We start from the raw sequence: 14,372 nt of genomic DNA on the forward strand, positions 1-14,372 counted from the left end.
GCACACATGCATATACCTCAAACATCGATCAGCTACTTCAGTTCACCACTTGTGTTATGAGCCATACCCATTCACATCTGATATTACAACTTTCTGTCCAATTTCATTTCATTTTATTTATTTTTTAGAGACAGGATCTCATTCTATCACCCAGGCTGGAGTGCATGGCATGATTATAGCTCACTGTAGCCTTGAACTCCTGGGATCAAGTGATCCTCCTGCCTCAGCCTCTCAAGTAGGTAGAACTACCGGTGCATGCCACCATGGCTGGCTACTTTTTAAATTTTTTGTAGAGATGGGCTCTCACTGTGTTGCATGGACTGGTCTAGAACTCCTGGGCTCAAGTGATCCTCCTGTCTTGGCCTCCCAAAGTGCTGGGATTACAGGTGTGAGCCACTGTGCCCAGCCCATCTTTTTCTTAAATGTGTCACTGATGAAGTTTTTGAGTGTTGTGCCCCTACCTTCATTTTTCCAATAGGTCCTGTGGTCTTTATTGCATAACTTTACATAGTGTGATGAGTTTAACAATATGTCTCCTTATAATAAAAAGAACTGTATTCAACAGACTTGTGGTTAATGGTAAATAACTCTTTTTCTTCGTGGATACCTAAGACTCCTGAAACTGTAGGAACCCCTATTCATCAGCAAAAGCTGTTTGGACTAGCGGTCTGTCCCACAATTAAAAGCAAAATATATTTATTCATAGCTAACTACATGCCAGACTTGTGGTGAGCAGTAGAGACACTGTGGCTAATAAAAAGCAATATCTGCAACTCTTTTGGTCTAGTGGGGAATTGAGAGACAAGAAATTACAACAGATTGGGCTAGATGCTATTAAAGAATAAAGCAACAAATTTTCTCCCGGACTTCGGTGAGCCAGGAAAGACTTCCCTGAGAAAGTGTTCCTTTCCCAGATCTTTCCACCCGATAGTCTCTTTCCTGGCTTGCCCCCGTTTCTGCCTCCTTACTCTACTTCCTGAGTCACCAGCCTATCAGCACTGAGCAGAGAGATACAAAAAGAGTTAATGTGGCACAGGTGGGAGGGAGAAAGGCCCTGAGGGAAGCAGGTAGAACAGCCACATAAAGAGCCCCACAGGCACTGATTAAAATGAAAAGAAGCTGCCAACACACAGTGCTTGAGATCTTTCCCAGTCAAGCCTTCTGCTGGCGATTTCTTCCTCATTCATCTATCCATTCAACATGTATTAAGCTTCTTAGGTGGGCTAGATCCTGGGAGAAGTCAATCTACTCGTCCTGCCTCCTCCAATGTCAGAGATGCTTCTTCCTCAGATGGCTGCTACTGAGTTGAGTGCCATTTTCTCCCTCTATGTCACCTCCACTCCCTCTGGCATGCCAGGAATGAGACTCTAGTGGGACCCACTTTTGTATCGTGAAGAAGGAAAGGAAACAGAAGAAAAGTCTCGTTTCATACTGCCATCTCTCTGTTGCTCCCCAGCCCCAACTCCAACTCTCCAGCTGGTGTTCAGCATCAAGTTCAAAACATAAGCACCCTGCACCCCAAAAATCTAGCAAGTTTTCCCTTGCCACACCAAGCTCCCAGATTCACTCCAGATTCCATCTGACTCCCACTACGGTTTCTCCCTTTTTTTCTACTCTGCCTCCTCTCTTCCAGGATGGTGGGTGCGGAGAATGGGCAATTGCTCAGAGCTGGGCAAACCTTAATATCACTGTACTCACCAGCTCTATACAGCTGAAGAAGCTGAGGTCCAGAGGTCTTGCCCAAGGATACACAGGCAGGGACAGGACAGCTGGAAGCCTGATTCCCCACCCTGCCCCCAGCACTGGCTTTCTCCTCATAGAGACTGAGACTGACTCTATTTGGACCCTGAGGAAGAAAAGTATTCATCTCCGCTCCATCCTCTGCTGACATCGTTAGAAGGCTCTCTCTGGCTATCTATACCAGCCACTGCAGCAGGCAGCCTCTTCCTCACTACCCCTTCCTCCCACTACAATACATATCGACTTTTAGGAGCAAAGGATTCTCTTATCTAAGATAGAATTTCAACTTTAATTATCCATCCAAACCCCCACTAACCAAAAGTTATAACCCTGTGATCCTCCCAGCCCTGCACTACTCCTACACATATGCCATGGATGGGTTTGTGCCACTGTGACACCCCCAAAATCTCTCCCCTTGTCTTTCCTGTCAGGATTCATGCCCCCCATGAGCCCTCAAGTTGTGCCCACCACAGAATGGCAGAAACTCTCCAACTCAATTCCACCTTCCTACGCCCAACCTTCTTCATACTGACTGGCTTTCCAGGGCTAGAAAGTGCCCAGACTTGGCTGACATCGGTCTTTGGGCCCATTTATCTGCTGGCCCTGCTGGGCAATGGAGCACTGTTGGCAGTGGTGTGGATAGACTCCACACTGCACCAGCCCATGTTTCTACTCTTGGCCATGCCAGCAGCCACAGACCTAGGCTTAGCCACATCTATAGCCCCAGGGTTGCTGGCTGTGCTGTGGCTTGGGCCCCGATCTGTGCCATATGCTGTGTGCCTGGTCCAGATGTTCTTTGTACATGCACTGACTGCCATGGAATCAGGTGTGCTTTTGGCCATGGCCGGTGATCATGCTGTGGCAATAGGGCGTCCACTGCACTACCCTGTCCTGGTCACCAAAGCCCATGTGGGTTATGCAGCCTTGGCACTGGCACTGAAAGCTGTGGCTATTGTTGTACCTTTCCCACTGCTGGTGGCAAAGTTTGAGCACTTCCAAGCCAAGACCATAGGCCATACCTATTGTGCACACATGGCGGTGGTAGAACTGGTGGTGGGTAACACACGGGTCAACAATTTATATGGTCTGGCACTTTCACTGGCCATCTCAAGTATGGATATTCTGGGTATCACTGGCTCCTACGGACTCATTGCCCATGCTGTGCTGCAGCTGCCTACCCAGGAGGCCTGTGCGAAGGCCTTTGGTACATGTAGTTCTCACATCTGTGTCATTCTGGCCTTATACATACCTGGTCTCTTCTCCTACCTCACACACTGCTTTGCTCATCACACTGTCCCAAAGCCTGTGCACATCCTTCTCTCCAACATCTACTTGCTGCTGCCACCTGCCCTCAACCTCCTCCTCTACGGGGCCCACACCAAGCAGATCAGGAACCAACTCCTGGACACCTTCACATTCAGAAAAAGCCCGTTGTAATGTCCAGTGGTAACAATGGAGCCTAAGAGTGGAGGTGAAGGGACACTCGGAGGGGAGTCTGGGGCTGTGAATTATGTTATCTTCATCCCAGTCTGCATATGACTGTTACCATCATTTAACAGGTAATTGCTGTGGAGTCCCTACTATGTGCAACACTGGCATCTGTAAACTTTGACTTAAACATGTATTCTGCTTGGGAGGAGGCAGGAGGTAGAGGTCAGGGAGCTACACTACCATGCAGGAAAAATTAGTGAAGGATCATAATAAACAAGATCTAACTTAACTCCCTTTCCTGCTCCCCACCTCCATTATTTCAGTCTAAGTCTTCCCATGCTCCCACACAAAAGCTCCTCCATAGATCTCAAACTTGATGGACGTGCTTGGCACTGCCGCAGAGGGTGGCTCTGTCCCTGGAGTCAAGTGCTTGGGTACCTGTCTGAAATCACAGCCCTCTCTACTCCTGGAGCCAGATTCTGTTTTCAGACTGCCCTCAGGAAACGAGTTATTATACAGGCTAATCTCCCACCTTCTGATAATCTAAATAATGTGCCCTGTGGTACCAATTTGGCCACTTCAAATTCAAAGAATCCTCTTTTGGTCTCATCTGTAATTACTATTCTTCCTTCCCCCAACTCCCACCAAAGCCCCCAAAATTAACAGCTAGAACTTCTTCCCCTTTGACTGCAGCTTCAGAGGTCAGGGGTACACTGAAAGAAATGTTGATATCCCAGAAAATCACAGCAGCCACATCATCTGATTGCCTGAGGCTGAATTACTATGGTTTCTTGTCAATCTGCCCTTTTGTGCACCCTCAACAAGAAGGTACAATCCCAAAATAAAATCCCCATCAGCACCCCCATTTGTCTTCGCCAACATAATTAGAAGCACATGATGTTAGTGCAATATGATAAATGAAACATTTCGCACTTCCGTACCTGCCAGAGCAAGAACAGGAAGTGTGGTGGTGTTGCCCAACAGGTGATTCATTTTCAGCTAAGACACCACACTGGAAGGGACATTACATAACAAAAGGTCTTTAATACCATCATGGAGTTCAGAATAAGTATAATATAATAAGTATAATATGGCAGGGTGTCACCGTTATGAGATCAGAAAAAGCTGCAGACTGCAAATGCAAACCCAAGCTCTCCAGGAAAACTATCATAACCACAGGTATTGGAGTTAGACATGAAAACTTGAAGCCAGGAGCAACCCAGTCCACTCAGCACAGATAGCTGGACCAAGCTGGACCACGGACCACCACACAGATCAGGAGGCTGCAGATCAGAAAAAGCAGATGATGCCATCTCTGGTGCCACACTGGGTCCTACCAGGTCATCAATAACAAGGACTAAAGAGTCCAGAAGCTCTGTATGATTTTCAGAGGCATCATCACACTGCACACAAGTAGATACAGAGGAAATCTACAGTCACCCTAAGTGTGGGCTCATTCATTCTCAAGACTAATTTTTTTCATGAGGTTCTGAGTTTAAACGGCCTCCAAGCAATGATTTTGCAGATAACTGCAACACAATTCTAATCCTAATGAGTCATAAGTCTTGAAGATGTTCATACCCTTCTCTTACTCTAAATTCCCCTTTATTGCAGTGAGCTGTGATCACACCACTGCACTCCAGCCTGGTGACAGTGAGACCCTGTCTCATAAATAAATAAGTTCCCCCTTAATAAATCTATCCTAAGAAAATAATTGACATGTGAACAAGCATATATGTAGTAAGATATTTATTGATTATAAATAAATATGTGTGATAATCCTGTGTCTCACATATATACAGGTATACTATTTTTTGCCTTTCCCCTCTGATACATGAAAGGGAAATCATCTGCAGCCAACATTCATAAACAATGAATTCTGTCACCCTCCCACCACATGAAGACTCTCTTCTAAGGCACCTTCAACCCCTGGTTGTGCACAACTTTTCAAGGTAGCTGGTTACAGAGCTGTACGTTGTCCATTGTAGCAATTTTCTGCCTTCAAGCTAAAAATCCACTCCCTTGGACATTTGTATCTTGTTCCAAATTGAGATTGCATACATACCTGCCATATGATAGTTTCAAGAGCTTTACCACACTCTCATTCCTCATGACAACCTGAGAATTAATTATAAGCCCACAATCCCTCATCCATAATTCCAAAATTTAAAAAAAAAAAACTCTGAAGAAAGAAACAACATTTTTTATAACTTTGGCCCAAAACCTGACACCTCAACCATCATGATCCTATTTATAATCTTTATTTATCTTATTTAGTGTGAATATTCATACATCTAACTTCAGAAGTGTTGATGTGTTTGATTATAGGGCACTGTCCTGAATCCCACTGGGGTATTCCTTAATACATGATATATATATATATATATATATATTATATTCCTTTTCTATAATCTGAAAAAAACTGAATTCCAAAATATCTGTCCCTAAAAGTTTCAAATAAGGTATGAGGGGTCTGTGTGATTATCCTTGAAGTCTGAGAGACATGAAGAGACTTGTTAGGGCTCTTTATCACTCTAAAGTCTTTGCTGTCAATACTATTCTATACTGCCCTACAGGTTCATAATGAGAACCTCATGTTCTCTGGATAAAAAGATCCATCTGTTTGTTACCCTCATGCTCTCCATTCAGATCACCCTCAGATACCCTGCAGATGATCTGTCTCTCACACCACACCAGAGGCAAATCCTATAAACAGGACATGGCCCAAAGAGCCCAGCCCTTAGGCTCACCATCTCCATCCAGGACCCAGTTGCCATCCATTTTCCTTCAGTAACTTTTAGTCTCAGTCTTTCTGAGTCAAAAGGAAAGACCGACTTACTTAAGTGTTGGGGTAGATCAGTAGGGAATTTAGGGATCGTAGGGAATCATGATAATCAGGCAGCAGAAGAATGTATGGGCTTCTGACTGAGGAGTAATCAGACAAAAGTTTTCAGTCCCAATTTCCCCTCTGAGCCCCTCTCCCAAAAGTCCTAAAGAGATCCTCCTCGTCCTTTTTTTTTTTTTTTTTTTTTTTTTTTTTTTTTTTTTTTGTATAAATTCAAAGGGTACAAGGGCAATTTTGTTATATGCAGACTGCACCGTGGTAAAGTCACCACAGTCCACCATCCCTGCACCAATCTCATTCCTGCTCTTCTCATTCTGGAATCCCCTCGGGATCTGGATGTACACCATTCTCTATCAGTCACTCTCACTGTCTCTGTACTGCTACATCTCTGTCTCCTTGCACCATTTGTCAGTTTTATCCCATATCTATGTCTCTTGTCCTTGTGTATGTCTCTCTCTTGTTCTATGTCCACCTGCCTCACTCAGAATTCTTTCCTGGAGAGAACAGAGGTGCAGCTATACTACACCAGGTAACCTCTTTTTGTCAACCATAATCAAAATGTGCTAAAGGGACATTAGAAGGAAGGGATTCGGTTTCACTTGTCTTAACAAGAAACGGGGTTTCTGATTTGGCTCATCGTGGCTCCTCTCTTATCCTGCCCATTTCCTTTTCACTAAACCACTTAGTACTTTCCATCTGGCACTCACTCCTCCCACCACACACTAAAGTGAGCCAAAGGAATGTGTTGGTTAAAGATTCAGTCCAGCAGACTTTTACCTGAATCCTAGATCCTCTATAAACTCATCATATGCTTTGAAATAAGTATTTAACCTCTCTGAGCCTGTTTCTTTACTTGTAAAATGAGGTAATAGTAGTAACTACTTCAAGAGGATACCAAATGAATTAACTAATATAATGAATTCAAAGTATTTGGCACAGCCCCTAGCACAAAAGAACTCAACATTAATATTTGGTATAATTCCTCTCCTTGAAATATTTGATATTAATTCCTCTCTTGGAAAATAGGACCACACCCACTGTAAAACCTTTGCTCAAAAACCCAGCACCCATATCCATAGCTCTATCTAAGGAGACCTGCCCTCCCGAGGCCAGTTACATCTCCTTTAGGAAAATTTTCCTAACGCTCTTTCCCACCACTGCAGGACCTTTGCCTATGCCCCTACTCATACTACCTCAGCCAGCTCAGATGACAGCCAACTTTGTGGGACTGCTCTACAGAGCTATGCAGGGCTGGGCTAGGCGAGGATACCACCTACACAAAAGAGGTCTTCCTGGGCACAAAGGAGACTCTCCAGAAGGACTCAGAGAAAGGACTCCTTGAACAGATAAGGTATGGAGTAGAAAAGTAACTACAGGAAAGGCTCTCTAGAATGGTTCTTCTTCAGCAAAACACAGTTGAGATCTCTGGACAAAGATGCAAAGGAGATAACATATAGCTAATATTCCAGCTCTTATCTAGCTACTAGGCACAAATCAGACTAGGACATGGAGTGGAGCACGCAGAAATTTTTCCTCAAATTTACCTGCGTAATTCTGGCTTCCTGAAGATTCTCTCGTTACTAAGGCAACATTATCCCAATTATATTCTTACCCTCCACATTGTCACACTGCTTAGCACAGCAACCTCCTACACATTTTCCTGGTTTTCATTGCAATTGTAACCCACCCATTAATAATGGTTTTCAACCTAAGTTATGCATCAAAATTGCCTGAAGAGCTTTTAGAAATTGTGATGCCCAGGCACACCCCAGACCAATTAAATCAAAATCTCTGGCACCAGTAATTGATCCAGGCACCAGTAATTTTTAAGCTCCCAGGCAATTCCAAAGTGCAGCCAAGGTTGGGAACCACTGCTTGGTTCTCAGTATAAGTCCTAATCTAGATAGTCATGCATTGCTTAACAACAGGGTATGTTCTGAGAAATGCATCCTTACGCAATTTTATCATTGCACAAACATCACAGAGTGTGCTTACACAAACCTAGATGGTATAGCCTACTACACACCTAGGCTCTAGGCTGTAAGGTATATAGCCAATTGCTCTTGGGCTACAAATCTGTACAACATGTTACTGTAGTGAATACCACAAGAAATTGTAACACAATGGTATTTGTGTATCAAAACATACCTAAACATAGAAAAAGTAAAGTAAAAACACGACAATATACTCTTATGGTGTCAGACCACTGTCAGTCACATATCATTTTCCAAAACATTGTTACGTGGCTCATGATTGTATTTCTCCCATGTCCTTTAGGACCCCAATCCAACCTCACAGAGAAGCATCTGCAGCTAAGATAGTAAATTGCTTTAGAGATGCTACTGAAGGGAGGAGAGACCTGATCCTGTTTCCTTAAAGAACTCAGACCAAGAACTACACACACACATACACATATACAAACACACCCTAACAGATACCTGCATTTTCTTTCCCTAATGCAGGAGGATGGATAAGTGACTCAAGAGCATGAATTACACGCTGCAGTGAAGCTAGGAAAGTCACTGTCATCTCCCTATCCAAGGCACAATTATCTAGCAGGACCTCTATGATGTCATGCAATGGCTTAGGGCCCAAGACCTCAGGTCTCACCTCCCTGGGCCACCTGGAGTTCCTGCAGCAGCCACTGCCTTGCCCAATCCCTCTCATACCCCACCATGTTGGTGGGTACCCCCCACCTGCTGACATTGGATGAAGCTGATGCCACCTGGACCCTCATCAAGGATAAGGTAGGTAAAGTAAGGAGGCTAAAGAGGAAGTAACAAAGTGTGACCTGCATGGGTCTGAGCAGCTTGTGAGTAGGAAGGGGTGGGAAGTCTGAAGACAATAATAACCAACATTTACTCAGTGCTTCCATATGTGCCGGGCACTGCAGTAAAGTTATTGGCATGAACTGCCCCCATTTAATGACAACTGCAAAAACAGTAAAAAGGTTCACTGAAAAGTAGTGTATAGGGAATTATGAGCAAAGAGGAGACACGCTAAGTCAGGGGTGAGACAGGAGATCAGGAAGGCTTCCTGGAAAGAGTGACATTCTAGCTAGGCAAGCAGGAGTTATTCACACAAAGAGGGAGAGGAGAACCTGACAAATAAAAGGTACTTAATAAATATCTGAATTAATGAGCAGGGGGGTGGTGAGTATATAATGATTTAATAGTAATTAAATGTAGAGCATTTGTAAAAACAAGGAAAGGAAAAAGAATAATTCATATTTGAGAACTCCTAATAATCTTCTAGAGCAGAGTTCAAAGAAGCAGTAGTAAAAATAAAGCCAAAGAGATATAAGGGCTAATCTTAGAACCTGGACTTCCTATAGAACCAGCTTCCTATAGAATCTGAACTTTATCTGAAACTCTTTCACAGATCTCCTCCACCTTAACTTCCACAAAATAAGAAATTTGGATTTCGAGGCAGATTTTTATATTTTAAGGAGCAGGACAATCTCAGCTGTATCTGGGTTGCAAGTATCCAACAAATCCTACCAAATCACTTTTCAGTTGCAGGCTGGATGGCAGGAAATTTCAGATCAGATAATCTAGAATCAGATTCTGACTATGTGATTTGAAGGAAGGTGAATTTATAACATTCATAGAAGTCAGCCTACCAGGCTTAGAAAAAAAAAAAATCTTAAAGCAGTGCCTACCACACTCAAAGATTTAATGGCATGCTGCTTCCATTCCAAATAGGGTAGCTGCTTACCACAAAGTCCAGCTTCCCAGGGAAGCAAAACCAGGAGAACTCAAGGTCTTCCCAAGTATTAGAGCAACTAGTTTCAGCAGTGTAGAAGGTTGGTCCTGGACTAGATCAAGCAGAATTAGACTGAAAATAAACAGAGTCTCCCACTATTAGAAAGCTATGCCATCTCTGAGTATCAGAAAAACTCATTATCCTATTTAAACTGAAAATGGTCAGGAAAATCGGAGTAGAGATATGCAGGATAAATCACTGGCATTATGGGGCAAATTCAAGGATTAGGTCACCTTTAAGTGACCTGGTTTCCTGTGTCCAAAACCACTGACAGTTTACTGAACATATGGCAAAACATTTGGCTAAACAGAATGTGGCTCAAGAACTCTACATTCAGAATTCGATGGAACCAAGGGACATCTAGGAAAACAATATTTCACCATCACTTTCCTGGGATGCCCCTGGAAAACCTAAATTTGTGGGCCTAAGGTCCAATAATTTCTATCCAGAAGCAAAAGTTCTGTAGGAGCACATAGTAGTCTTAAATAGTGATTCTACCAAGAACACAATCTCCCTAACAAAGAACCGAGCTCCTTATTTTTCCTATTTTAGGATAACCACTGGAGCTGTCAAGGTCAGGGAGAGTTAGAATTAGGCAACTTAATGCCTGTCAGCATATAGGAAGAGCATATGGGGAATAAAGAGCCTCCAGCTAAACCAGAGAGTCACCCTTTTAGCAGAAAATTGGATAATAAGCACCAGGTATTTTAAATGTCACACTCCTATCAGAGGGGCCTCTTCGACAGACACTCCCATTTGTCTTACTTGTGCAAGATCCTTGACACCAAAGGAGCAGTTAGGGTGAGATTTGGATGTCATGCTTGGTGCGTCTGATTTCATGGTCATGGTGCAAAGCATTGCATCCAAAAATGTCAACCCACCAGTGTTCTGCTCTCTCCCCTGGAAACCTCACTGGTCCTTCTCAGAGCCCCACCCAAGAGGAAGCGTTCCAGTGAAGCAAAGGAGAAGGAATAATGGGAAACCCTCCTATGCAGACCACAAAAGAACATCAGTTCTTCCTTTGGCCAGGTGACAAGACAGTAGTCTACAAGCTACCTCAGCTTATCCAAAGTACAGAGGCAACTCCATAGTTAGCCTCTTATGCTAGGAGGCAGCACTTCCAAAACAGCTTTGTAGCAAAAAGTAGATCAGCCTTAAGGAGTCACTGGTGAATTCTACCAGAAGGCCAACAAAGAGGGCAATGCCATCAGTAGGGGCATAGCCATGTGGAATTTGGGCCTGGAGGTAGGGAGTAGAGTACAGCACTGTAAGCACTGGGCTCAAATACAAGAGATGCCCTAAGAGGAAACTCTGTGTGCCCTTGCTCCCTAGAGCAGAGAACCAGAAACGTCAGCCACAAAATCCTGACTGGGTTGAAACCATACTTAAGTACAATTACTAGGCAGGCGCTTATGTTTCCCAGTTAGTCATGAAAAATAAACTTTCCAGGGTTACCAACTCCAAAAAGGCCATGACAAAACAAACAACAACAAAACACGCACACACACACACACTAATTAAAATCCCTGAAAGCATACTGTAACTAACATTATAAATATGAGGCCTCAAATTCCCTATAAAAACTACCCCTTGCAGCTAGGGTAGAAGGTATATACTATGAGGTAACAGACATGGTGTAAGAATGGACATTCCGAATCTATTTCTGTGTAACCTACTATTGATTAAAGACATCACCCATATAAACAGTCACCTAAGAAGAATCCTTGAAGATTCTTTTTTTTTTTTTTTTTTTTTTTTGCTTGAGACTCTGTTGAGTGCAGTGGTGCCATCTCGGCTCATTGCAACCTCCGCCTCCCAGGTTCAAGCAATTCTTCTGCCTCAGTATCACAAGTAGCTGGGATTACAGGTGTGTGCCACCATGCCCGGCTAATTTTTCTATTTTTAGTAGAAACAGGGTTTCACCATGTTGGTTAGAATGATCTCCAACTCCTGACCTCAGGTGATCCACCTGTCTCGGCCTCCCAGAGTGCTGGGATTATAGGCATGAGCCAGCGTGCACCGCCGAGGATTCTTTCTTCCATATCTCCTAAGTGACCAAGTTCTACTAATTCTATAAACTAAATATTTCTAGTATCTTCCCCCTCTATTTTAGTTCAGGACCTTATCATGCCTTGCCTGGAGTATTGCTATACTCTTAGCTCATCTATTGCCCTTATTTTATGCCTTCCTATTAAAAATTAGCTTTCTGGTCAGGCGTGGTAGCTCACACCTGTAATCTCAACACTTTGGGAGGCCGAGGCAGGTGGACTGCCTGAGCTCAGGAGTTCAAAACCAGCCTGGGCAACAGAGTGAAACCCCATCACTACTAAAAATACAAAAAATAAGCCAGGTGTGGTGGTGGGTGCCTGTAGTTCCAACTACTCAGGAGGCTGAGCCAGGACAATCACTTGAGCCCAGGAGGCAGAGGTTTCAGTGAGCCAAGATCGTACCACTGCACTCCAGCCTAGGCGACAAAGGAGACTCAATTTAAAAAAAAAAAAAAAAAAAAAAAAAAAAAAAAAAAAAATTAGCTTTCAAAAATACCTATCTGATCCTGTTCCTCCTACCCAGAGCCCTTCAAGCAGCTTCCCACTGCCTTCAGGGCAATTCACTTGACACACACACAAGCCTTTCATAATCTAGTTCCTGTGTGCCTTTCCCTCTTCATACCATACATACAAGCATTATAAAATTATGTGTTCCTAAATGTGCCCCCCTTGGTTTGTAAATTCAAGTTTTTTCACTGGCTGACTCTTATGCCTGAATTGACCATTCTCTTACCTAGATAATTCCTTCAAAACTCAAGTATCACCATCTAGAAACCTTCCTTGATCCTCTTTCTATGAAAAGTAAAGACTGTTCAATCACTTCTTGTCTCCTTCACATCTTGCTTTCTATTAATATTTTACATAGCTGTTTACATTTTTGTCTTCTCCATTAGACTAAACTATATCAGGACAAAGACAAAGTCTCATTCTTTTATGTTTTCCCATTACCTAGATAGTTTGACATGTAGACATTCAAGGTTTTGCTGCAGGAGAGCTGGGAGATAAGCAGAAAGCATAAATCTGAACACTATAGAGATGTAACTGAACAGTGAATACTCGGGGTCAATTTAAAGTAGGCAACCAGTTACCTTCTGACCCTAAGTACCTGACCTATAAACTGGCCACCTGCAGGTCATCGAGGAGCACTTTGGGCCCAATGCAGTAGCAGTACCTTTCCTGTCAGATGCAGCCTGCTATGACCTACTGGGTGTGCTGGTAAAACAGTCCCGCCCAGCCCATACCCGCCTGGCTTTGCCAGGTCGGCAGGGTCGGAGGGCACTGAAACCAGTGGGGCCACTACCAAGCCTCCTGGAGCAGACAGGATCTGAGGGTGCCTTCGCCCACTGCACTCGGGAATACTCACCAAATGGCCAAGCAGAGATAGCCTATGAAGAGATGCGAATGTTGGATGGGCAGCCATGCAAGATCCGCCTACATATGGGTGGCCTGCGCAAGAAGGTTGCCTTCCTGTTGCTGCCACCAGGCCAGGTGAGCCTACAGCAGACTCTTTCCTGGCTCCGAAGCACCCACAGCATCTATGTCATCTACCAGGTCTTCTCTTGTTCCTGGCTGCAGCTGGGGCTGATGCCTACAGCCCATGAGCCCCAGCTCCTCCAGCTACATCGGTCATTACCTGTTGCCTTCTCCTGCCTCAAGTTTTCACTGCAGTCCAAGGGCGTGCTGGGACCACAGAAGCCTCTGACTAAAGACCCATTGCTCCATGGGGCCAACTGGGTCAGACCCAACCTCAGCATCATGCCACCTCTGGCCCCCACATCAGCACCTGCTGATACACCTGAAGCTGCTGATGTGCCCCCACCTGTCCCAGCTCCGCCTACACCACCTCCCCAGGAAGGGCCAGAGGGCAAACCCACCAGATTCTCCTACAAGGGCCGAAACCCCTTCCGAAGGGGGACCCACATACTGTCAGGTACTGCTAGGGGGAAATGATGAGATGGATGGGAGGGACAAAGTGAAGGAGGGAGAAGGCATGAGAATTAAGTATGTGGGGAATCCATTACTCAGCACAGGGCTCTGGTGAAAGAGATGGAATGAGGGAGCCCAGGGAGGGTGAGATGGAATGAGAAGGCCCTGGTAAGGGGATTGGGATGGCACAGAGGACCAGAGGGAAAAGCTAGGGAGGAAAAAGACCAGCTATAAGTCAAGCTGTGACTATCCCCAACCCTGGCAGAGAACTGGCTCTTCAGTCCCCGCAGCCCTCCACCAGGAGCCCAGGGTGGGGGCCCCAGGGACCCCGACGGGCACTCCATGTCCCTGCCCCTGCTGCAGGGTCTATCCTCGGAGTTCGACAGCGACGACTGAAGCTGAAGCAAAAGATTCCGGGGGCAAAGCCCCCAAGATCTGGCATAGGGGTATTGGTCTCTAATAAACATCAGCTGCTGCTCCCCCAAACCATCCTGGGCCCATGCTGCTTATTCCTTCTGGGATCCAGAGAAGAGGGAAGAGTCCCTTCACCCTCTAAGGGCAGGCATAAGGGGTACCTTGAAACCTTGGCAGCAATGTCCTCACCAAAGAGAAAATAC

At 44.7% G+C, this 14,372-nt stretch overlaps 2 protein-coding genes across 2 annotated transcripts; both read left to right on the forward strand.

Moving 5' to 3' along the window:
* The first annotated feature begins 2,142 nt into the window (after positions 1-2,142).
* Positions 2,143-3,243, forward strand: LOC104678284 (olfactory receptor 52W1). Its single transcript, XM_010383501.2, has one exon. The coding sequence runs from the start codon at positions 2,215-2,217 to the stop codon at positions 3,175-3,177; it is 963 nt and encodes a 320-aa protein (XP_010381803.1). The 5' UTR covers positions 2,143-2,214; the 3' UTR covers positions 3,178-3,243.
* Positions 3,244-8,691: 5,448 nt separating this feature from the next.
* Positions 8,692-14,241, forward strand: C15H11orf42 (chromosome 15 C11orf42 homolog). Its single transcript, XM_010383502.2, has 3 exons — positions 8,692-8,763; positions 12,961-13,759; positions 14,021-14,241. The coding sequence occupies exons 1-3, from the start codon at positions 8,692-8,694 to the stop codon at positions 14,149-14,151; spliced, it is 1,002 nt and encodes a 333-aa protein (XP_010381804.1). The 3' UTR covers positions 14,152-14,241.
* The last annotated feature ends 131 nt before the right edge of the window (positions 14,242-14,372 follow it).

The sequence above is a fragment of the Rhinopithecus roxellana genome, chromosome 15 (assembly GCF_007565055.1).
Source record: "Rhinopithecus roxellana isolate Shanxi Qingling chromosome 15, ASM756505v1, whole genome shotgun sequence".
Lineage (NCBI taxonomy): Eukaryota > Metazoa > Chordata > Mammalia > Primates > Cercopithecidae > Rhinopithecus > Rhinopithecus roxellana.